This window comes from Meleagris gallopavo, chromosome 1, assembly GCF_000146605.3.
Source record: "Meleagris gallopavo isolate NT-WF06-2002-E0010 breed Aviagen turkey brand Nicholas breeding stock chromosome 1, Turkey_5.1, whole genome shotgun sequence".
NCBI classification, from domain to species: domain Eukaryota; kingdom Metazoa; phylum Chordata; class Aves; order Galliformes; family Phasianidae; genus Meleagris; species Meleagris gallopavo.
In genome coordinates, this window is record NC_015011.2 from 183309377 (window position 1) to 183334403 (window position 25027).

Here is a 25027-nt window from a genome sequence, read left to right on the forward strand (position 1 = left end):
CAAAATCAGCGTCTGAAACGTGCACAGAGAAGTGAGTTATCATGCTGCTTTCAGACTGAGACATTCCTGAAGTGGTTAATATTATTTGAGGACTTTCAAGCCACTGGAAGTTGTTAGTGCTGTTTTATCCCTTCTGGAGAGGAACCTGTCTGGAATTTCAATTTTAATGGCTGTTTATGAGGGTGGATAGTGATAATACAAGAGGGAATGGTTTTAAACTGAGATAGGGAAGGTTTAGGTTGGATATTAGGAGGAAGTTTTTCACACAGAGGGTGGTGAGGCACTGGAACAGGTTGCCCAAGGAGGTTGTGGATGCCCCATCCCTGGAGGTATTCAAGGCCAGGCTGGATGTGGCTCTGGGCAGTCTGGTGGTTGGCAACCCTGTACATAGCAGGGGGTTGGAACTGGATGAGCACTGTGGTCCTTTTCAACCCAGGCCATTCTGTGATTATATGACTGTTTTGTTGAGCTGCTTGGTTGCAGATATGATGGCTTCTGTTTGCACAGCATCTGCTCTTGCTGGGTATGGTGCTGAGTTTCCTTTTAACTTGATTTCAGTGGATGTCACAAAGGTCAGCATCTTTCAAGCAGCTGACAAACACAGTTAGTTTGGGGTATTTGTGAGTGATGAAATCACAGAGCTGCATCTGGGAAGGGTCAGGGGGCTGTGAGGAAAAGGCTGTGCCCCAGAGGGCAGTGGACATGGAGCAGGCTGCCCAGGGCAATGGAGCTCAGGAAGCATTGGGACACCGCTCTCAGACAGAGGTTTTCATGAGGAACAGTCTGGGACCTTTTCACTGGTTTTGTCCTTAATTTCTGCTGCTCATTATTTCTGTTCGCTCTCACAGAATCACAGAATATGGGGAGTTGGAAGGGTCCAACAAGAATTACTGAGCCCAACCCCTGGCTTCACACAGCACTACCCAAAATCCAAACCTGCTGTCTGAGAACGGTGCCAAAATACTCTCTGAGCATTTGAGGACTGAGATTTGAGAACGTTTGATAATTAGAGCAGCAAATGATGCTCTGGAATCTCTGTAGTCATCTTTGGTAGTGTAGATATCTACAGAGAGTAGGAAATGAAGAAGTGAGGAGAGAAATTCAGTTTTCCATCCAAAAGGGGTGAAGCTAAGATGTGCTTAAGGTGCTCAGATTCACGTTTCGTAAGGAAAGATGACTTTTCCCTTCACCTTTAAGATACGCTGTAGCAAGGTTGTGCTGAGGCAGTTCAAGGATTGCTGAGTAATTCCCCAGAATTTCTCTCTTTTTGGATTTGGTTTGGTTTCCTACAGGTGTGAGTTGCGTACTTTTATTCTTCTATTGATTTCTAACTTCTGTTGTTTTTTTTTCCTATTTTTTCTTTTTTTACCTCTTTTTTTAGCCGCCTTTCATGGCTGGAAAACTCAGGAGTTGGCTTCTCCTTGGATTATCCCACCATAAGCTTACATGCTGTCTCCAGGGACCTGAATGCGTACCCCTGGGAGCACCTGTACGTCATGGTGAATGCCAGGTTTGAAGGTGAGCCCCACCAGTACAATCCCTTCCTCAAAAAGGGAATACATTTTGGATTTTAAAACTTAAACACTTAATTCAAGCAATACCTTTTCTTTTTCATAAGAAGTGGGAGATAATTATTGTAGAATTGAAGTTTTGCCCTTGTTTATGTCAGTGTGTACTCTTTGGTATCCCAGCACATGAATGGGTACAGCCAGAGCCACTGAAGCAGGTTCTCTCCTTTCTTAAAGCCTTTCCAAACCATTCTGTTCTGCTGCAGCCTCCCTGTGATTCCTGTGCTTACGTATCATTTTTGCTTCATTAAATTTATGCTAATGTTTCCTGAGTTCCTGCTGTTTCCCATTAGCCTGGAAAGAACAGTAATTCATGTTATTAAGCTTAATAGATACTCATAGCATTCCCAGTTCTGCCAAACCCTTTAATGTTTCATTTAATGTTATCAACTCTGTTGTATCGTTTGAAGAGCAATGAGTGCTAAGTCTTGAGCAGGCCTGAAGAAAGATGTTATTTCCAGCTTCTAATTGTTGCAGAGGTGCTTGAAAACATGTTATCCTTCCTGTGACAGCTCCTAAAACCTCAATAAAACCTCAGTATATTACATAAAAGAATTCTGGCCATGGTAGGTGCCCAGCTAGGGTGAATCTGAGTGTTCAGTTCTCACGTCTGTCCCTGGCCTGTGGTTTTTAACTGCTGAGTAGTGTTATATGGAAACGTCACTGCTTTGTTGGCTGCAGGAGTCTTGATTTTTCAGTCAGGCAGGGTACATCCTGTTTGTCCTCGGATGTTTTTGTAATGCTCTATGTGTATATTTGTCTTGTCCTCAGCCTTCTTTAGAAGAAGGCAGGCAGGGGTTGACTTGGTTGAAAACAAAGAGCTGGATGTAGCAGCAGCAGCAAGCTGAGCCTGGGGAGGTCAGTTCCAAGGGGATTGGGTGAATTCTTTGGACACTGCATTGTTTGGGGTAGCAGACTGGCAGCTTCTTGGCTTCTTCATGTTCTTAGTGTTGCCAGTTCTCTTTGTAATAAAAGCCACTCTTTGTGGCACAGCCTTACTGTAGTCCTCTCTTTCTGTAGAAAGTAACCGTGCAGTTCTGAAGCCGTCGGTTCAACCTCCCCAGCCACAAAGGGATGAGCTGTAAGCTGTGTTCTGCATGGATTCTGTTTTTACAGAAAGCAGAACATCGTGTTTTTGCTCAGTTATTCAAATATGTGGTGCACAGAAGTCAGGAAGCAAGGTTTTACCCGCAGCTGACTTGGGCTGTGAGGAGACTTTCTGCTTCATTGCCTTGCTGATTTGCTAAGAACACGAGAAATTGAGTATGGCCTTCTGTCAGTGTCAGTCCTCTGTGAGAGACCAGACTGGAAACTGGCTGATCTCACGGCAGCAGCTCTAGGGATCCCTAATACCTCTAAGACTTTCAAGAAGTTAATGATTTTATATGTATCTCAACCACTCTGAAGGTAACCTATAAGGATTGTGGATTACATGAACATTATAGAAAACGTGGCTCCTCAAATTGAAAGCAGAGTTCTTGTGTGCATTGCAAGTTTTTCCAGGTGCTGTGAGAGGACCTTGTTGTATGCAGCATGGATGAGAGCGGGTTTGTCGCAGACTGTGTCCAAGTTTCTTATGATTCTAGAGGCTAAACCTGTCTTTTTTGGACAAAATAAACATTTTTCTCTTTAATCTGGATTTCTTGAAGAGGAGGAGACGAAGGAAACCCCCATGGCTGAAGGGGAGGAGGAAGACAGCGATGACGATGTCGAACCGATTGCAGAATTCAGATTCGTACCTAACGACAAATCAGCCTGTAAGTGAAGGGGAAGGTGTGCTGTACCTGATGTGAATGACACGGTCCTTCAGAGTCTCCTTAGCATTTCATTAGGAACGTGCTAATGTTTGAATGCTACCGCTGGAAACCAATCATACCTTGTTTTGTGGGAAGCTTCCAGTTGGATCCAAGTTTTAGGAATGTGATGCATTGGATACTGGAAGGAATCCTGAAGAGGGTAACCAGAGACTGAGTTGTTGCCGTTGCTTCTGTTGAACCTTTGTTATCAGTGACTTGATGGAAGCATGCATGGAGCACCAGGTTGGATCTAGGAAGTCTGATTTTTTTGTTTGTTTGTTTGTTTTTTTCTCTCTGGCCTGGCTGCTGGCTTGTTGGATGATGAGTATGAGCTCAGTGGCCATTCTGTTGAAATAAGTCTCTCATCACTCATTCCAGAATTTCTTGCTGCTGCCTGTGGGGTATTAATGGAAAAACAAAAAAGTTTTTTCTCTAAATCTCTGCAACTCCTGACTTCCTTGATGTGTTTTTGGTACTGCTCCCTCTAGTATCCAATATTTTCAGCATCTGGTCATGTCATGTCTGGTCACCAGCTGTTGTGACTTCATAACCTTGATGCATGCAAGGCCCTAATGTCAGATCAGACTTCTGATTTTCAACCCATGAAAGTAGAGCAACTATTAAAATGCAGTGTAAGAAGCTGCTTCTAACAGCATCTTAGCTGAAGTTGTCACTTCTAGTTGAGATGGGAGCCTGGTTCTGCAGGTGTGGTTCCTGGAAGTCCAGCTGTGCTGCCAGCTGCTGGGTGGAGGTGCAGGTTCCCTGCTCCCCAGCTGAGAGGTGCCAGCCCTACTGAGCACTTGTGCTTCACAGCAGCCAACTGAAAGCACTGGAAAGTAACTGTTGGCGTCTTTCTTTTGGGCTGCTTGCTGAGATGATTCTGTTTTATTCATACAGTGGAAGCCATGTTTTCAGCAATGTGTGAATGCCAAGCTTTGCACCCAGACCCAGAAGATGAAGATTCAGACAACGACTACGAAGGGGACGAGTACGATGTTGAGGCCCGTGGTTCGTAAGAATTGTTTCTTTCCAAATACCTTGGGTACCTGGTATGACTTCTGTGCTATCTCTTAGGAGAATGTTTTGATCTCTTAAGTTGTTTCTTGTGTATTACTCATCTTGCCTAAGCATTTCATATGCAACAGGCACAGTATAAAACGTGGAAATCCACACAAAATCTCTAATCAAGATGTGACCTATTGCTGGAATTCAGCAAAAAACGTTCTGATTCTCAGAAGCTGTTTGCAGTGAACGTCCTAGCACAAGTGTCTGTTGTCCTACTGAGCCAGACTACTCAGTGTAGGTGTGATAAACGTGCCCTTGTCCTACAGAGCTGGAACAAGGCGACATCCCCACCTTTTACACGTACGAGGAAGGATTGTCGCATCTAACGGCAGAAGGTCAGGCCACACTGGAGAGGTTAGAGGGCATGTTGGCCCAGTCTGTCAGCAGTCAGTACAACATGGCTGGGGTGAGAACAGAAGATTCCATAAGGGAGTTTGAAGGTAAGACGCTCTTTTCTCTTCCTAAAGAATACGTGAGAACAGTGGTTCTCCACTCTGGTGTCCATAAACACCAGGACTGAGCAATTACTGTGCTGATACACTGGATGTATCAGCAGTGGTTTTATTTTTCACAACCCTGGGTTATAAAAATGGCAGTGGTTCTACATGCAATACGTTGCCTGTTATGGGATGTGGGCAGCGAGGGTTGCTGTGTTAAAGATTGTCAGTGGGTGCCATTTCTTCTGCATGGAGGAATTCAGTGTCGCTTTTGCTTCATATGCACTTCTGTGTCACGTGCCACTCTGTCACACTGCCCCTTTGCTGCTGTCTGTTGAAATGCAGCAAAATATAATGGGAAGCTTCAACCTTTACTGCCTTACCATACCACCAACGTCCATCTCTGACACCATGGGCCAACAGAATACAATAGGAGGCATTCCTTTTGGAGCAGCCCTCGTAAAATATACAATATCATTAATAAAAATTCAAGTGTTTTGTTACTTAGATAATATTTTTCTTAAAACATTAAGGAAAGCAACAAAAACATAAAACTAGTGACATATTTGACCTTGTTTTTGTGAAACTAATGCATCAGCCTCATTCACTGGCAATGGTTGCAATTCTAAGTGAGGTCTCAAGGTGTTCATCAGAGATTTTTGATGGAATTTTGCTCTTCCTGTACTCCATCCTTGGCAATTATTCACAAGTGTGCGTACTGCCAAAAAGCCATAGCATGAATGTGGCGTGGTTTGAAGCAAAGGATATTGTACTCTGGTAAGAGAGGTCTTAGGAAAGTCTGGTAAAGAGACATGAGTTGATTTTCTGATTGCAACTTGATACATTCCATTTGAAAATTGGCTGGTATTGTATTTATATCAACTGAAAATGGTGTTGCAAACATAAACTGATGAACTTTTTGGCAATCTTAAAACCTATTCTCAAACTCCTTTATGAAACAAGCTGCTGCACGTTCCTCGTTGGTCAGAGCTAACGTATAGAAATGCACACAACTATTTGCCATCACTGTGCCCTGCTTTCAGTTGTTGCAGTGGCACGTGAAAATGAAAAAAGAAGTGAACATCAGTAATTATGTCATTTATCTTAGAGCCATGTGGGTAAGTTTGATTAGCCATCCTGATCTTATTTGCTGTGGTACCGCTTTTTGGTTTTCTGTGCTTATTAGTATCCCCAGGGCTGCTCAGTTCCAGAATTGCTATCTGTAACATAGGGCAGTTGTTCCTTTTTCTCGACTTGCTGGTTGCTGAGGGCAGTTTCAGAATGAAAGCTGGCCTCTTTCTGCTTGAGCCTAACTAAAGCTATTTAAAGGAATCGTATTCGTAACACGGAAGTTTAATTTAAAAATTATTTAAAGTCTCATGCTGAAGTCTTTAATAGGATAGAATGACTCGAGCTTGCAGGAAGTGGTGAAATCTTTTAGAAACCTACTGATACACCTGAAGCAAGGCCATGGACTTGTGAGCACATCAGCGTCTCCTTCGGCCACTTTCTGAAGTTCAACCAAGGCGTTTTCTGCTCTGATCATCTCTTGTCAGCAGAGGGCACTTGCTCTCTTCTGCATGGTAACACCTGCTGTCCTGTCTGCGTTTTGTGTAGACTTGGCTGTTCTGTGTTGTTTTTCCAGATGGGATGGAGGTGGACATTGCACCAACAGTTGCAGGGCAGTTTGAAGATGCAGAAGTTGATCACTGAGGAGGACGTATGCTGCTGTAAGTTATTCTGTCTTCTGACAGCAAAGCTTTTCAGTCTTGCAGAGCATTCTGTCTCAAATTTGAGTAATGCAAGTGATTGCAGATCTGCAGGAAATGCCTTGTGATATCAGAAGGATGGTGACTTAGAGAAGGAAAAGATTGCTGTAGTTGTTGCAGGTATGGGAAGATGCTCAGTGATCTGTCACACAAGTGTTCCAAAACTGACTGTATAAACCATCAGCCTGTGTGGGAATGCGTGGCTGGAAGATGGGTCAGCTCTTTAGTAGATTAACATTTGTCTCATCTTGAATGTTTTTGGGTGCTGATATATGAATTCTGGAGGCAGTACTCGGAAGTTACTGTCCTCAGTATCCATCGTTTCACCCTTAGTGTATGAGATTTCCCAGGGCTTTCAAGGGGCCAGAATGTTCCATAGCACCACAAGTCCGTCTCTTCTTTCACTCTCAGTGGAGCAGGAACTGTTCCTGATTAAACCTATCCAGCACCCTGGATGGGACTGTGGTCAAAAGTGCACAATGGAGAATCAGCAGCCTACTTAGGTGACTCTGTTGGTTGCCCTCTTGCCTACCAGCACTTGTACTGCATCACTCCTCTTGTGGCATTACAAAGTTTGTCTGTTTCCTGGCTAGTGCTGGATGGGAGAGGAAAAGCAACTTATTTGGGGAGCTGCAAAGCCCAGTGGGAATGGGATCTTACCCCTCCTTCAGCAGTGCTGTGTTGTCCCACCTCTGAACTGTCTCACTTGAAATGCCAGAGAAAGAACTTGTGGAGCAGACTGCGAAAAGCTGAGGGGAAGAGGAATGGGACAGAGGAGGAAAGGGCACAAATAGGAAGAAAGCTGAAAAAAGTCAGTGAAAACGGGTCAGAAGTAGTTGGAGATTATAGTGGCACTGAGGAAGAGTCTGCAGCTCTGAAAAAGGCTGCTATGGAGAGACTGTGCATCTACTCCCCTCTTGTGTTCCTTATTTTAATTTGTTGCTGGACTCCTCTGAGGTTTTGAAAGGCTCGGAGTACCCACTTAAAACCCACTTAATCTCAGGCCTTGCCATTGGTCCTCAGTTAGTATTTATTATTTGGTGTAGGAGCTGTTCCAAATGAAGTCTGGATTCTGGTTGCCCTACCTCTGAGCAGCTACTTTATCTGATACGAAATAAGGTTATGAAATTAAGGAAACTCTTCAGCTGTGGTTATTGTGACTCTTAGATTCTGAATGAAAAGCTTGGCTCTGATGGCTGTCTCCAAGATTATTTCTGCCCATGGTTTTTCAAGCTAAAAATAAGAATACCCATCTGTTTTAAATTCAGATCTGAGTGTTTGTTGTGCTGGTTTTAAGTTGAGCAGGTTGAGGATTCTGGCTGGGAGCAGATCTCTAGGGAGCCTGACAATGCAGGTAGAAATGGTTTGGATTGGTCTCCTAGCAAAGCACACAATGCACTGTCAGAAGTAGTTGTGGGCAGCAGGATTCTCCCTGCTGCTTACCATGGGAGGTGGCTGGCTGCAGGAGATCAGTGCTGCCAGAAGTGGATGGGTAGAGAGTTCTTTGGCTTGTTGCTAAGCTGCTGCTGACCTCAGGATGGAGCTGATCCCCATCAGGATGGATCAGGAGATCTGCACGTGCTGTATCAGGTGTTACACCGAGGCAGCAGCTCAGGAGCTGAAGAAGCTTTTAAATGCAACCACCCACCTCACTGTGTCAGTGTAGTTTAAGGAAGCTCGAAACTGTAGGCTGTACTGCAGCAAGAACGAACAGAAGGTGTGACGTAGGAACAGCTCTAGGCCTGTGCTCATCATCCTAACAAGTCTGAGCATGAAGGCTGCTCGGTTCTACGTCCTGAAAACAAAGGCAAAGAGTCTGCTTTTACTCTCAGTAACCTGTGGAGCAGCTCGGTCCTTTTAGCTTCCTGAACTGCAGAAACAATTGGCAAGAACATCCTGCTGGTGATCCTTTAGAGAGCAGTGTCCTTCTGGAATGCTCCTGGTGCGTGTCGCTGCTCGTTACCCAAATGAGATGTGGCAGTTGCCTGCAGAAGCTCCTGGAAGACTTGCTGATGCAAGACATGGGCAGTGTTCATGTAACAAGAAGTGTTTTGTCTGTCACATCACGAGGCTGCCGCTGTTCTGAGCCAAGTGGTGTCTGTGTGCTGCGAGGGGTCTTCCAGGCACAGGCACACAGCAGCTGACCCCAAGTGCTTGCTGTCCTGAGCTGACCTGAGTTTAGATCGGCTGTCAAAGGCGAAGATGATGCCCAGCCATTCCAAAAATTAATGCATTTGATGTGAAGTGCTGTCCTCTGTGGCTGTGACCAATGGATAATTGCTGCTCTACTGTAAAGATTACTGATCTCTTATTTTAATGCCAATTACGTAAACTTTGGTGTCTTGTATCTTTCAGATTCTTCTTGTGGCACTTCCAGAATAAGCTGTAAAACTGAAGGCGTTGCAGTGACTGTTGGCATTTAATCTTTAATGGCTCAAGCTCAGACATCGAGGTCTATAAATGCTTTTATATATGTTTAAAAAGGGTTTGACATTTGTGACCACTATGGGGTTATTAAAAAAAAAAGGCAAAACAAATGAATTCTCTCCCATCTAACACTTGAATGGGGCTAACCAAGGGTCATTTTGAAGAAGCCTTTGTAGGAATTCTGGGACTTCAGAAAGAAGAGTGTAAGTAGAACAGAATCATAGTTTGTCCTGGAATTTTCCATATTTTTGTACCTTTCTTCATTGAGTAAGTGGAATAGAATGGCAGTGTTACCGTGTGAGACCGGAAGGAAATAAGGTCAGCCATGAATTAAAAGCAAAGCTAAAGGTAATGCCCCTCAAGTAACTGGTTTTATTGGTTCACTGCTGTCGCTCTGAATTCTCTGGGAGCAAAGTTTGGGTAGTAGAATGGAGATGGAATGAAATCTCTCGAGTCTTCAAATGCGAACTGTTTGTCTTTGTATTAAATGTTAACAACGTTGTTAAATAAACTTAAGATTTTTGTATCTCACAGTCAACTCTGCATTGCCGTTCTCAGTCCTTTACTTCAGCAAGCTTCTGGCAACTCTGACATTGGCATCCATTGACTTGTTAGCATTCTCTAAAAGAATAATTAAAAAAAATCAGTGAAGCCGTTTCCAGCATTTACCCACATGTGAGAATATAAGGGCCAAACATCTGTACAGTGCTGAGAGGTTTGTTCTGCTTCTACCGTTTCACTTCTCCCTGCTTTGTGATGTTTTTGTGCTGGGGCAATGGCAGCAAATTCATTGTTGGTTTTTTTTTTTATTTTCCCTGATACTCAAATGGAAGTTTGATACTAAATGTTGTCCACTTTGATTTGAAGCTGATTGACTTGAAATTTTTTTTCAACATAATGAAATTGGTATATGATGAGTTTTCCTTCCCTGTCCTGTGATCTTGGAGTGTCACTGAGCGGTCCTGTCCTGCCTGGTATGTTGGTTTGGTTTCAAGGTATGTGAAAGTGACAACCACTCTGAATATTTGCTGATTACTTCAATTTGAGATTATTAAAAAGTGAACTCTTATTGTTGCTGACTAACAAGTTTTTAGCATGTTATGCAACAAGACATTCTTCATGAAACTCTGTAGTCAGCTTTGAAATTCAGAGCACAGTAAACATGCAGAAAATCTGTAAGCTAATACTTGGAATTATGAATATTCTTACATTTCTACATTGCACAGCCTGCATGTGGACTGGTATAATGTGGATGTTGGCACATTTCTGTTTATAAACATGCTGAGGATGATGGGAAATGGTTTTGAGGAAAGATTTAGGTTGGACATCAGGGGGAAGTTCTTTACTAGGAGAGTGGTGAGGTGCTGGAACAGGTTGTAGATGCTCTGTCGCTAGAGGTGTTCAAGGCCAGGTTGGATGGGGTCCTGGGCAGCCTGGCCTAGTATTAAATGGAGAGATTGGTGGCCCTTCCTGTGGCAGGGGGGTTGGAGCTTGACCCTCGAGGTCCCTTCCAATCCAAGTCATTGTATGATTCTTCTGCAGCTACTCTTGCTTTTAATGTGAAGGAACAAACGTTCTGTAGACTTTAATACTTTGTAGTGTTTTCCAGCACTGAAGGAATACCTTGAACTCCTGGCAGTGAGCAGTTCAGCACTCCAGACTGCACAGCCCAAATAAGAAATGTTGGCTGAGGGTAAAGTAAACAGTCACAATCCTGTACAGCCAGCATGGACAGAGTTTTAAAGTCATCAGCACTGTTACACGTAACCTGTACTCTGCACTATGGATTACAACAGTGCATGGGATCGACAGAAGCAGCAGAAATACCATCTACCACTTCCTACTGTTTTCTGACCCTGAGAGGGAAATGAAAGTTCTGTGCAGTTAACACTTAATATTTTGTTCTTTGCTGAACCTCCCAGTGATGAGCTAAGTGTACTGGACCAGTGAGGCCAAGCAGCTGTCTGACTGACTTTCAGAGAAGAAAAACTGTCGACTGAGACAGAGACCAACATCAGTTTAGCTCTGGGATTAAATCATAGAACAGAATTACACAGGTTGGAAAAGACCTTAAAGATCAAGTCCAACAATCATTGTGGTTGAAGTAAAAAGGTAACACAAGGTACATGCAGGCATTACCTGGGTTCTCCTAATCATACTGCCTTACTAGCATCTCATATACAGAAGGGTAGATATACATGACATATATATGTGACTTAAAATAATCCAGTGGCTATAAACAGAGCAACTACTTGTTAATTGCCCAGATTTATACAAAATTTATTTTGTTTTAAACTCTATGCTATGCCAAAATAATCAGATCTGTCATCTTGGCTTTATGGACTTTGACTGCAGGCCTTCAAAAATGATGTGCAAGCAGGGACTCTAATCTGATAGAATTTGGCTTCCTCTAAGTCTGTATCAGTGCTTTCTCTTTCCTGCTCACTTAACTTTTGTACTCCTTGAAGTTTACTTCTGAGACCTTTATCTTATGGGCCTTGTGGGCTTAAAGGAGATATGTGGATGAATTCATGATGTAAGGCTCATTTCCTTAAGAAATGAAGCTACAATCTGGGCTTAAATACAACAGCAAAGGCAAACCCAGTGCAGAGAAACCAACAAAACATGTAAAGTATGGATCATCTTGAAGTAGGTAAAAGGGATAAAAATAAACAGTAAAGCAAGAAAGTGATAGGTATGAGCTTACCAATGTCTGCTTTAGAAGCAGTACATGGTTTTCAATTAAAGGTTATGTGCATTGGGTATCTTCTGTTCTAGCAGCCCTTTGTGGTTGTTATAAAGAAATGGATGAATGTAAGAATGGCTGAAAGATGGAGTCTCAGCAGGTTCAGCCTGGGCTGGGCTGTTTGCTGTACAGCTTCTTGCCAAGAGAAGTTTCCTTTCGTAAGCCTACCGGTGGTAAAGAGCTGCTGAAAGATAACTCCACAGTTCTATTCCATTTTGCTGTATTAGCAGTCATTTTTTTCCTTCTATTATTCTTAAATGAAATAATAGAGGGTCCATATAGTTGATCATCAATGTCTATATAGTTGATTTAATTTTGTAATATAATCTGAATAAACCTTGGAAAATCAAGGAAAAACATTATTGCAAGAAGTGTGAAATGAAACTACTTCTCAAACTCTTACAAAAAAGATACCAGACAGCAGTAGTTGCTCAAGACTTGGTTCACAATTGCAGTGCAAATACCTCATTTGCTTCCTTCTGTTCCCCTTTGTTCACCATATTTAAAGCCTGAAAAAAAATATCCCTAAAACAGAGAGCAGAGGAGCCTAGAACTGGAATCTTTGTACAATTTGTTGACCATCTTGCCTCTCAAAACTACTTGATCTTAAATTTGAAATGTGTTTTGATGTGTTGCTTACAAAAATGAAACATTCAGAAGAAGCTTCACACTGGAACAGAGCTTGAAGGCTGGTACTACTGGTGCTCTTCAGCTACAAAGGATGTGTTTGTGCCAGTTCAGCAGTCAGCTTTCCTGGTTTTACTTCTTTTATTACTTTCTGTATTGCAAATGCATTTATTTCAAGAACATCTGGTCAGGGTTGCAAAACATCAAGGATGCATCAAGTTCCATGTGATTCATCCCTATGCATTGTATCTGTTTCTGTGTGTGCAGAAGACAATCTGGGATATTTTTTTTTAAAACTTAAAATGCACTTTTAGCTGTGTGACTACAGAACTTGCTGCTTTATTATTGCTTTTCCCAATCAAGGTAAACATTCAATAGATTGCAGTGAGACAGGGTGGGGCAGAACCTTCCTGAAAGGAAGAGAAGGGTTACTTACCTGCACTTCACTATCAAAACACTGCTGGTCCTACAGGTTTGTACTTTTGCTGTAGGTCACCTCTAGAATAGAGCTGTGTCAGTTCTTCTAGGGATCAGAAAACAAATCAGCCTTTTTTCCTCTCGGAGGTTTGTACGTGGCTTGAAAGGGATTGCTGAGGTACTACAGAGGGAAATCTTCAGTTTTGTTTCTGCAGCTGCTGTCTATGCGAAGAAATCCAATAAAATCAAACTCCGAAAGGTCCAGAATTCATCTAAACTTAAGTTTTATATGCCACTGTAATTCAGGTCAGCAAATGGCACTTATGGCTAAAGTGACAATGTTTCAGTGTTCTAACAGTCTTTTGCATTCATATGGCTTAACTGAAATGCTGGTAGATATTCTCTGATCTAGTGTTACAAAGGAAGGTTTTGAACACAAAGCTGTAAATGAAATTTCAATACATGAAATCTGAAAATACAATTGAGAAGAGGTGTGGAAGTCGATGTCAATGCTTTTTCTGAAAGCCTCATTTCATTTGGAGGTGGCTGCAAGTTAACTTGTTTGAAAATACTTCTTTCAACGTAGTACTACTATAATTCAGATTTTAGTGTCTTCTGGTGTCCAAGAAAGGATTTCCATACAAAAGCCACAAGTACTGTACCTGAAAAGACAAAATACAAAACCAGCATTTATTTAAATGTATTTTGAGGATGACGTAGTTCTTCACAGTTGTTTTCAGCTGCTGCTGAAAATTAGCATTATGTTGAAGTATCTGAGCATCCAACATAAAATAAGGGTTGCTGCAGAATGGAATTCTCATCAGAAAATGCTAAAGACAGTCCACAGTCTGCAAACGCAAACTTGTTTGCAGAGAAAGCTTCATCAGCCACACCAGTGATCCTTAGGAGCTGATAGTGCAGTGTTTCTTGGGATGATAAACCAAAGATGGAAGAGTTTGACCAAGTGAAGTCAAAGTGTACACAACCCCTTTCCAGGTCAAGAAGGATATACAAGGATAAACAAATATACAAATGCCCCAGTCTCAGCAGACAGGTTAAGGCTGAGTCTACGGGCAAGAAAGGCACCTAAATACAGAAAAGTAGACTGACTACTTTCTATCTCTCTTGACAAAATCTGTATGTTCTGATTCAGAAAGATGATTCTGAAGGAGAGTATACCTTACCCACAGCTTTTATTTTATTTTTCTTAGAAATGCTTACTGAAAGCAGTCTGCCTGGTAACCTCCCACTGAGTGCAGGGTTGCTGTTTAGGCTGTGTTGGGTCAGCGTGGCTTTGTTCAGAAAAGCTCCAAGGTTGTTTTAATGTTGCTGCACGCTTCTCCTGAAGGCTTTCTCAATGTAAAAACCTCCCAAGCCACAACTGCCTGCCAGTACTGAGAAGAGTTAATCTGTCATCTTTTTGACTACTCTTCAAACAGCTGCTGACAGCTATTAATCAGCTCTTCATCTTTGTCAGACTAAGTAAGACCAGTTCCCTCAGCATCCCCTTGGTGACCAGCTACTCCAGGCCCTTCACTATTTTGCTAGTCTTCCATGGGATCTATTTTGAGTCAGGGGATTTCAGCTCAGACATGTTCTAGATTTGAACAGAAGGAAATAGCAATATCCCACTTCTTCAAATCATGTGGTTTGTCTTACTTGCAGACAGAATAAACAATTGTGCCCTTGATAAATCTGTGGTGTGTCTTAGTTCCAGCGAAGTCGTATTTCAGTTGAGCTTTGACCTTCCTGATTCTGTTCCAAAGCGCCTCTGCAAAGCTTGTGTATGCTTCTTTTGCTGCCTATCCCTGTTTCTACACCTTATCTGCTCTCCTTTGCTTATGGTGAGGCTTCTTGTCAATGGGGAAATGCTTTCCATCAAAATGTTCAGGCTGTGTGGTGGATTGTTCCTGCATGTCTGAATGTTACTAAGCTCTCAGTAAGCTTTTTAGAAAAAAAAAAGCTTTTCATGGAACACTTCTCCCTTTGTGGCAGCTTCCCAGGGAATTCTACCTAGCAATTCCCTATCTAAGCACAATTTGGTTCTGAAGTCCAAACCACTCTGCTGTTTACCTTTCCAGTCTTCTGAACCCTGAACTCTTGTAAGGACTTCAGCCCATGCTGCCACATTCACCACCAGCTCTTCCCAATTTGTGAGCAAAATCACTCATTGATCCATGTGTTTTTGAATTAAGACTTCAAATGAGTTTTCTAGGCACCTCCTGGATTGCACTTACTCAAATGCATGAGTTTTGCTCTCTCAGGTGATACCTCCATAGCTGAAAACTCCTGGGAGTACAGGAATCAGGGAGGAGACTTCTGCTACTCGTTTGCTGAAAGCCTCCTTTGCTACCCAAATTTGTCCAGATGGTCTACAACAGTCTTCCACCAAGATATCCCAATATTACTTCCCCTCCAATTTAGATCCAGCAGCTCTCAGACAGGCACATCCCTGGCGTTGCACTGGAGTTCTTTTCCCATGGTCAAGGAACTTGTTAGCATTGAGCACAGTTCCCTCTTTCCTTTCCCTGCCCATGAATCACAGAAGGTTGGAAAAGACCTCCAAGATCATTCTGTCCATCTGTTCCCACACCACCAATATTTCCCCACTAAACCATGCCCCCTAGTACAACATCTAAACGTTTCTGGAATACAGTGAAACGTGCTCCAGCTGTGCATGCTACCAAACCAAGTCACTGGTGTCCCTGAGGTGCTAAAGGTGTTACTGCAAATGGACTTGAAATTCTTGTTTTCTCACTTAAATTTCACATTTAAGTGTCCTGAACCTGATGGAAGCTCAAATATCCTCTCAGCAGAAAGGTGAAAATTCTACCTGTACCCTTGCTTACCTCTTCCATTTACATCTACTCCAGAGTGACTTTTGTGGCATTTATTTTCTAATCTGATGTTGAAGAAATCATTTTCTTTTAAAGAACAGCAGTAGTCTTTCAGGTAAAACCGATCCAAATGAGGATCAGTGACCATTTCTCTTATAGTGTTAGGAATTTAGCAGGGTAGAGAGCCTTATTTTATTGCTCTCATGCCCAATATCTTGTTACCAGCTCTTCCTGCAATCTCCCTGATACTGAAAGAGAAGCATTAACTCAGTCACAATCATCACTAATGGTGCAATCATGCCTGGACAACTGGCATGAACTACATTGGCAGTGAAACAGCAACTGTCTTTGTTCCACCAGAGCTTTTACATTCACGGTACTTATTCAAGTTGTAAATATTTGCTGACATCTATATTCACTACAATTGTTAGCTGGTTTAATGCTACTGAAGAATCACCTTCACTGAAACTTCAGTGAAAACGCCTTGAAAAATGAGTTCTTAATTCGTAATTCTAAGATAATATTCACTGAAGACTCTTTTGACACCAGTTGATTTGCTTATCCTACTAGAAAACTTCAATTTCCTCCTCTTCTTGTGAAGGTGATAATCTTCCTCTTGTTCCAAGTGCACTTTCTATGAAAATTGTTTTAAAATGCCAGTTCAGAACTGGCTTGTTGGTAGCTCTGGGTACCCATTATGTACTGAATGGTCTCTCCTGGTCATCACTGTATTTGCTATGCTCATAAATGAGATCATACTGCACTTTGCACTGGCAGTTGGAAGTTTCATAGCATACTACTCTGTGTTTCTGCACATGCTGATTATTGAGGCACATCACAAAAACCCCTAACAGTCTCCTAACAGAATTTCCTGAACAACAGAATAATTTAACCATCTAAGTTGCTGATACTGAGAAAAGTGAGACCTCAAATGAGCATCTAACAATGACTCTGTGGGTGTCTGGGGAGTCTGGGATTATCCACAGACATGTGGACTCTGAAAGCAGTCCTTGCAACTACATATAAGTTATTCCTTCTCTCATCATTATCTTCTTTAACAATTGTCCTAAACACCTCATCATCTGGCCCAGTTCTGGAAGAATTATTTATATTATTTACTAATTTTCAATAAGTGCCAGTAAAATGTCATTTCAAGTTAGGTGAAATGCCTCACATCTAACATTTCATGCTAGAGTTACAGATTTGCACTCAAGTATTAATTCAGTTTTGAAAAAGATCTCTATGCTTCCACCTCAGGCACCTTAACATTCTTGGTCTGTAAAATAAGGTCTATGTACCCATGAATATCCATGTTTTATACCTGATGTGGTGGTTGGTGACCCTGCACATAGCAGAGGGATTGAAACGAGATGATCATTGTGGTCCTTTTCAACCTATGATTCTATGATATGATATTGCTGAGAGACTACTGTGCTCTTCAGATAATCCACAGGCCTGACATCTGCACCAAACTCTTCTACTGCAGCAGTGACACTTCACAACAAGTGCTTTGTCCCCAGGATTCACATCCTTACAGCTGCTTGGTCTGGAGTTCCTTCCCCTGATAAACTAGAGAGACAGTATCTGACATTTTCTTTTTGTGTTCTCTGTGTGTAGCTGATGTTAAGCTGCTGCTTGTGCATCTTCTGCTAGGAACCAGGTGATGTTCACCAGCTTTGCCTAGGACATTCCATTAGCTATATTAACTAGAACAGCTGTTGTCAAGCTTACTCTGTTGTGCAGTTATCTTGTTTGGATGTGTAATTTTAAAAACTTTAAAAAACCCCTGCATTTTAGTTAAGACTTCATTAAAATATTTGTTCTCCATTTTTGAAAGTCACCTCAAAATAACTTTTTTCCTTCTCTGTGCATGTTATTTGTTACAACTGAAGCCTTTTGTGATGTTTTCTGTCCATGTTTTACTACTCACCTTGTTTTCAGTACCACAATAGCCCCTTCTAATAGGATCAACAGTCACAAAAGGACTTGGCATTAGCTGAGTGCCTCTTTATATACTCTCTAAGCAGAAAGCTCAAGATTTGGAGGAAGAAACTGTAAACAATCAACAGCATGAAGCATTTTCATCTGCACCAGATGAATCAGAATGTAAGTTAGCAAAGCTCCAGTTACTCATGGGTATTCCTTAAACTAAGAACAGATTGTTTCTAACACTGACTGGGAGAAAGACATAAAATGGGAAATGTAAAGCTTTGACACGATGGAGATGAAAAAGATTTGATATTTGATCATGATAGTTGAGATAGCATATTGCCCTAATATGATTTATCTTTAATTTAACCATCCTCTCATTCTTGTGTACAAAGTAAGACAGAAACTGAATGCTAAACAGTTTGACTCTCTTGAGCTTTTTCAGGCTAAGAATTACTTTCAGGTTGCCTCTTCTCCTTTTTAATACTCTTTTCAATCACAAACTAAGTAACACTTTCTTAAATGCATGAAGTATTATGAACTTACCTAAGCATGGTGCTATCCAATATACCAGTGAATAAGTAAGAAATCTGTCATAGAAACAATGTGGATGTAATGAAAACGCCAATGCTGGGTTAAATATTGCTCCTGTAAGATTTCCACCTGAAATGAAACAGGAACAACATGAAGTCAAACAATCTTTCTTAATATTCTTTCTAAATGAAATACTGAAACACGTGTGCACAATGCTACAAGAAATGCATACCCTGCAATAAAATACATTAGCAGCAACCATTTGAGCAGATGAACTCTTTTGCAGTTTTTTACTGTATTTGTTTAACTGATGCAGGAAGTGAAGCATCTTTCCTTCCCTCTGTCTTCAGATGTAAATGAAGTTGCCTCAATTTTACTTACTAACTGCCCTACATGTTTTATCAATCCTAAACAGTAGTCATTGTGTACATCGTTGTATCTATTTAGTTTCTTTAACCTTATTCTTGATTGTCCTAGGTCAATTAACCAGTGTGAACTTTGACATTGCTCTGTGTACAAACACTGTGTTGCTGTAATCCTCATTTGTCAGGAAAGTTTCACTAAGGTCTTTGTTATTCTCTTCTGTATTTCTGCCTCCATACTCTCTCCTGTTTTTCTCTGGCCATTATTACAGTTCAGAAAGGTTTTAGGAAGAAATCTAGACCAAAAAAGGTCACTTGAACATCTGTCACTTGAAAATGTCACGCATATTACTTCAACCTCAGGACGTGAGATGCAGACGCACCTCAGCAATTTCAGGCCATTCTGTCTTCTTTGTAACACTGCCTGTAAATTAAGAACAGAACTCAAAAAGGGGGGTTTTGTCTTTCACTAATGAAATATTTTCTCCAAGTAAATACCCAGATATTAGGAGGAAGTTTTTAACAGAGTGTGGTGATGCACTGGAACAGGTTGCCCAAGGAGGTTGTGGATGCCCCATCCCTGGAGGCATTCAAGGCCAGGCTGGATGTGGCTCTGGGCAGCCTGGTCTGCTGGTTGGTGACCCTGCACATAGCAGGGGGTTGGAACTGAATGATCATTGTGCTCCTTTTCAACCCAGGCAATTCTATGATTCTGTGTTCTTTACCAATCTGTGTATGGCCTGCATCCTTAGCTTCTGAGTCATTCTTTTATATTCAAAGGCATCATCTTCTCTTTCTCCTATTTAGTTAAAAAAAAAAAACAAACAAACCTTCCTATTTGCAGCATCAGAGGGTTTGTTTTGGTCTGATATGCACTGTGTTGACAACTAAGTAAAAAATAACAAAAAACAATCCAAATATTTTGAACTGAGAATAGAAATCTAAAGGGAGAGCTGGTAGTTTTCAAAATACTCACTATAGAATCTGATGTTATTTGTTGGATTAAGTTGCATGATATGCTTAAGTAACTTACACATGTACCCAGTAACATACAAACACTTATTTCCACCAATTTAACTCAGTCCCTTGTGAAAAAAAGACATTTTCATGTTCTGAAGCCCTTCATGTTTATCATTTAGATGGGTATAAGCCATAAAAATATGGCTATGCTTTTAACACTTCATCCAAATCAAAGCTGACATAGAGCCAGAGATATTCCGTCTTACAGTCCCATTTTAGACAACAGTCATCCACACAGCTTTTAGACACACAGCAGAAGATAAATCATGCATGGAAATGTGATACAATACACACAAGATGTATTTTGTAACATTTCTGATTCATGCCTGACTGCAGTGTACAAATCCTCAGGGCACAATCAGTGTAAAAAGACACCATGAGCATAAAGAGTTTTTTTTTTCTAAGTTTAATTCACCTTTTAGAGGTCCCAGCTAAACCACTGCATCTTTCCAACTGAAGCCTTGGTGGATCATCATTCATACAATACTGTAAACTAATTGATGTTTCTGTAGGGAAAATGGTGTTGGGACCAGGTTGCCTAAATCAGTGCTGGCTGTCTAAGCTTTTGGTGCTGAGCGAGCAAGAAAGAGCTGTTCCTCTCAAAGAAGCACTTCACTTCTTTATGCACAGTTAATGGAGAGGCACAGATTTCCTAAGAACAATCCAGCCCAGCCAAGTTAAGAATCTGTCCTTCAAAGCGTGGGTACCAGAGGCTGGCCTGCTGCAGGCCTCGTTTACAAGGTGCTCATTCATTCAAAGCACTGCTTCTCCAACTGGGGAAAGGAAATATTTCCTTAGCAGAGCTGGAGAATTGATCTGGGGTGAACACAATCATCCCGTGGAGGCAAGAGCTGTCAATGCAAAGCACGAAGCCCCATATTTGGCACAGAAATACATAGAAATGGCATGCTATTTCTAACCTGGAAAGGGGAAAAAGCAGCACCTGTGAGCTGTAATGAAGCACGGCCCATTTAGCACATCATGCAGGAGAGAGGAGGTGGACAGATGGTGGCTGGGGCCACGCAGAGCCGCACAATGACACCGAGTGCAGCATGCAGGTTGTGGATGTCTCCCAGGTGCTATTGCTGCTGCTACTGCTTGGTGTGCCATCAGTGGCCTTCTGAAGTGCAGGACAGCAGGGTGTGCCCAGGGGAATCTATGTGTATGTGAGCAGAGGGAAAGGGGCTGGAAGAATGGTCTGAGAACCTATCAGGAGCCTTATGTGTACCTGGCTAACCTTCCACTGAAAGGGTCTGCTACAATGCAAGCCTCTCACTTCATCACAGAAATACACACGAGCAGGCTCCCACGCTGCCTGCAATACCTCAGCAGTAGGAACACTGGGGTTTATGCCCTCCATTGCTTCAAGAGGCTTCAAATCACAGCTCAGAAGAGCACAGCAGGGGGAGGATGCCACCTATCAGTTCCCCTTTGAACCTGAGCGCATGGCAAAGAACACAAACCTCAGGACGCCTGGAGCAGTGAACAAGTAAGAACGTTTTTCTTTACAGCAGCCTTCAATGTAGGTTTTAAAATAGCAGGAAGGAAAATATCCAGGGCACAGCAGATCTGGTATTTCCTAGAAATAAATCTCTGCAGATGGACTGCACTGGATAATCAGCCGCCTCCTGCAAGAAACAAGTGAGGAAGCCAGCCTGGCCCAGAACACTGGGCATGAAATCTTTGTATGAGCTAGCTAAGAGAAAGCTGTGTGGCACGTATTATTTTACAAGAATATTTGCTCAGCAGCAAAGGAATGTTAAGAATCAGGAATCCAGCTTTCTATGCCTGGAGAAGAGGTAGCAAAATCCTTGGCTACAGTTTCACCTACCATTTCAGGAACGTTCTTAGTGTGCTAACAAGCAGTTACACTTTGCTTCTACGTTCAAATATTAATTTCAGAAAGTAGTTCAAGTTGCTAATTAATGAAATTCTCCACGGGGTTTTAATCTTTCAGATATTAGCTAACTTGAGCTAAGCATAATGAGTAAGGCTTTTTTTTTCCCCCTCCATGAATACATCTGAAAATTCGACTGTGCTTTTCATCTTACTCTATTAGTTCAACCTTTGGGCCAAGAAGTCAGCAACTGCAGACATCTGCAGATAAGGCAGTGATCTCCTCTCATAGATGGCTCATTTCCTAGGTGAGTTGGGGATCCTGCTGGACAGACACGAGCCAGCAGTGTGTGCCTGCAGCCTAACAACCATCAGCTTCCTGGGCTGCATCAACAGAGGGCCACAAAGATGCTCAAAGGGCTGGAGCACCTGTCCTGTGAAGAAAGACTGAAAGAGCAGAGAGGGTTCAGCTTGCAGAAGAAAAGGCTAGGGAGACTTTATTGCAGCCCTCTAGTACTAGAAGGGAGCTTCTTAGCAGGAGGTGGACTCATTTTTTACATGGTCTGATAGTGACAAGACAAGGGGGAATGGCTTTAAGCTAAAAGTGGGGAAATTTAGGTTAGATGTAAGGTGGAAATTCTTTACTCAGAGGGCAGTGAGGCCCTGGCACTGCTGCCCAGAGAGCTGTGGGTGCCCTATCTCTGGAGGTGCCAAAGGCCAGGCTGGATGGGCCCTGGGCAGCCTGAGCTGGTGGGGGGCAACCAGCCCATGGCAAGGGGTGAAACTGTGTGGACTTTAAAGTCTCCTCCAACCCAATCATTCTGTGATTCTGTGACTTCCTCTATGGAGGCTGTAGCCAAAGACAGTATGAGGAACTCCATAAGCACCTGTCTCATTTCCCCATGCCCTAAAGCACAGCATCTCCTTCCCAGAATCTCCCTGTAATGCAGCCCCAAGTGACCAGTGACACAATTCTGGCATATCACTGGGCAGAACACAAAGAATCCCACTGACTCCACAGGAGTTCCTTGCCCTGAACTGCAGTGCAAGGGACAATCCCTGCTCTGGGAGGTGACACAGAGGCAAAAGTAAGGACAGGGAAACACAGAGCACTGCAAGGACATGAGATTTGTAGGTGCTATGATACTACAGGCAACAAACTTTTCCTTTTTTTGCAAGTAGTTTCACAAGTACTTTGAACTGTGCACACATTCTACAAATAACCATTCCTGCTTCCAATATTTTTTAACACTTAACCACTGCACTGATAAGAATTATGCATTATTTTAATGCAGAACCTCTCTTCTGCAGGCCTGCATGCTCAGCATCTTTCCCTGATGCAGTCTGCTGCTGTCCTGCAATGCCTCTTCAAAATCTGAGCAGTGTGGTACACATGGAATCCTCAGACTGTATAATGTCAGGTTACGAAACAATCCTTCACTGAAATATTTTAATAAAGGTTCAGAGCTTCACAGAGCACTATCTGCTTGCGGATTAGATGTTTTGCATGCACAACTCATTTCATTCTTAACACACGCCATAGGAGCTAACCAAACTTTAAATATAAACTCCAAATGAACTCAGAATTTGTAGGATCATTTCATAGAATCACAGTTTGAGCTGGAAGGGATCAGTAAAGGTTATGTAGTCCAACTCCCCTGCAATGATCAGGAGGGACACGTACATCTCAAAGCCCTGAACTTGAATGTCTCTAAGAAGGGGGCATAAACCACTCTCTGGGTAACCTGCGCCAGTGCTTCTTATCATAACAAAACCTTTTCCTCATATCCAATCTAAATCTCCCCTCTTTCAGTGTGAAATCATTTCCCCCTGCCTTATCACCATAGACCTGCTCTGTCCCCTTCTTTCTTACAGCCCCCCTTCATATACCGAAAGGCTGCTATCAGGTCACCTCCCAGCTTCCTCTTCTCCTGGCTGCACACCACCAGCTCTCTCAGCCTGTCCTCATAGGAGAGGTGTTCCATCCCTTGGATCATTTTTGTAGCCCTTCTCTGGATGCTCTCCAACAGCTCCATGTGTCTCCTGTACTGAGGACTCCAGATCTGGATGCAGTACCCCAGGTGGGGCCTCATCAGCGCAGAGTAGAGGGGCAGAATCATCCCCTCACCCTCTGGCCACACTGCTTTGGATGCAGCCCAGGACACAGCTGGCTTTCTGGGCTGTGAGGACACAGCGCTGGCTCATGTTGCCATCCACCAGCACCCCTAAGTCTGTTTCCATGATATTTCTTTTTTCCTAATTGAAGGCAACAAATTTTGCATCTTGATTTCCTGCTTTAATAGGAGAGTTGGACTAGATGATCTTCAACCCCTTCGATCCTGTGATATTTAAGTTTCCTGATTGCATTAACAGCAAAAAAAGGACTAACCTGCAAACACCAGCATGGTGATGAGGAGAGCAACCGCGTGGACTCTGTAGCTGGGCTTAATGTTTTCCACTTGCAGGATGGTCAGCTGGAAAACGACAGAGAACAGCAGCTCTATGCAGAACGCCTGCACCTCTGTCGTCTGCATAGGGTTGCCACAACCTTGAGTGAGCGCTCCCGAATGGGATTCTGCCATCTCCAACCTCCAGATAAAGTGCATAAAGACCCTGGCCAACACAGCAGCGGCAAACTGAGCACCAATCTTCAGTCCCTTCGCCCTGACCGAGGTCCGTCTGCCCCACAGGGGCTGCAGGGTGCCACAAGGATTGCACGTGCTGCCGGGCAGCGTCAAGCCGTGCAGGACGGTGAAGCCGTAGGTGAGGGTGAGGGCGGTGTGCGGCCTGGGCTCTGTGTTGCCCAGCAGGCTGAGCTCGTTGGTGCAGGCGCACACCTGAAAGGTGCTCAGCAGCTCCAGGAAGAACGAGCAAAGGCGTTGGTGTTTGTGCAGGCGGCGATGAGCCAAACTCCGGCACAGGCCCACAGCCACCACGACGGCTGCCATCAGCCCCAGCGACGTCCAGATGCCGCCCGCAGCCATCGCCACAGTCCCACTCGTTGAGTGACTGGAAAGAGTTCGCTCCGCTCCAGCCTCACTGCCTGTGGGGAGAAAGGATGAAAGAGGGAGGGAAAATAGCAACGCTTGGCCTTACAAGGTAGGAGGCGGCTTCTTTTCCCACCTGCTTGCAGCTGCGAGGTCTTTGCCCTCCGCTTGGCTCAGCCTGAGCGGGGAGCGGGCACGGGGATCCCCGTCCCACAGCGGCGGGGGAAGGAGGACCGCTCTCCCCTCAGGAACGTCTCTCCCTTCAGTCTGCGGGGGAAGAGGGGTGCCCTCTCTGAGGCGAGGACAGCCCCTCAAGAGAAAGCCACCCGCGAGAGAAAAAGAGCCGATTCCTCTGGCAGCCGTATATAAATCAGAGAATAACCGCGCAGCAGGGCAAGGAACACCCCACCCAGCGCTCACCGCCGCCCGCCCTCCTCTCAGCGGGGCAGCCGCGGACACCGGCGGTGCTGCGCATGCGCAAAGTCCGCTCCGCTGCTTGGGGGGGGGGCTTTCCCGCCCTTTGGCGCAGAGGTGGCAGCGGTAGGAGCGGTGGGGCTTTACGCCTCTATGCCCGCCTCTCCCTCTTGCACAACTTCGGGCATAGCTCCACCGGGAGCGTCTGAAAGTGGAATAAAGCAGCGAGTTGGCGTCCACGGGGTGCACGGGAAGG

At 43.4% G+C, this 25027-nt stretch overlaps 2 protein-coding genes across 4 annotated transcripts; one reads left to right on the forward strand and one right to left on the reverse strand.

The window, feature by feature from the left end:
* Positions 1-1331: 1331 nt before the first annotated feature.
* CLNS1A (chloride nucleotide-sensitive channel 1A) lies at positions 1332-9161 on the forward strand (the record flags this gene model as incomplete). The annotated part of the gene is made up of 6 exons (XM_019612101.1): positions 1332-1518; positions 3218-3325; positions 4262-4372; positions 4696-4869; positions 6512-6596; positions 8991-9161. Coding segments are annotated over 5 exons (648 nt in total), but the record flags the coding sequence as incomplete, so codon positions are not given.
* A 244-nt stretch (positions 9162-9405) lies between these two features.
* On the reverse strand, positions 9406-24810 carry AQP11 (aquaporin 11). Of its 3 annotated transcripts, XR_792305.3 has the most exons (5): positions 24494-24810; positions 23760-24413; positions 18165-18281; positions 12872-13514; positions 9406-9683 (listed from the first exon to the last, which is right to left on the reverse strand). XR_792305.3 is itself a non-coding variant. In XM_010706153.3 (4 exons), the coding sequence occupies exons 2-4, from the start codon at positions 24352-24354 to the stop codon at positions 13444-13446; spliced, it is 783 nt and encodes a 260-aa protein (XP_010704455.1). In that variant the 5' UTR covers positions 24355-24413; positions 24494-24810; the 3' UTR covers positions 12686-13443. The 3 variants fall into 3 exon arrangements, 2 of the variants coding, with proteins under 2 accessions (XP_010704455.1, XP_019467862.1); XM_010706153.3 differs by lacking the exon at positions 9406-9683 and having other exon boundaries at positions 12686-13514; XM_019612317.2 differs by lacking the exons at positions 9406-9683; positions 24494-24810 and having other exon boundaries at positions 12686-13514; positions 23760-24487.
* Positions 24811-25027: the final 217 nt, after the last annotated feature.

Bases quoted from the DNA above. Each gene is read 5' to 3' on its own strand.
- AQP11 (XM_010706153.3), bottom strand. From the start codon at position 24,354: ATGGCTGCGGGCGGCATCTGGACGTCGCTGGGGCTGATGGCAGCCGTC. The intron at 18,282-23,759 runs GTTAGTCCTTTT...GTTTCATTTCAG, and splicing joins CACCATGCTGGTGTTTGCAG to GTGGAAATCTTACAGGAGCA. The intron at 13,515-18,164 runs GTAAGTTCATAA...TTGTCTTTTCAG, and splicing joins TTGGATAGCACCATGCTTAG to GTACAGTACTTGTGGCTTTT.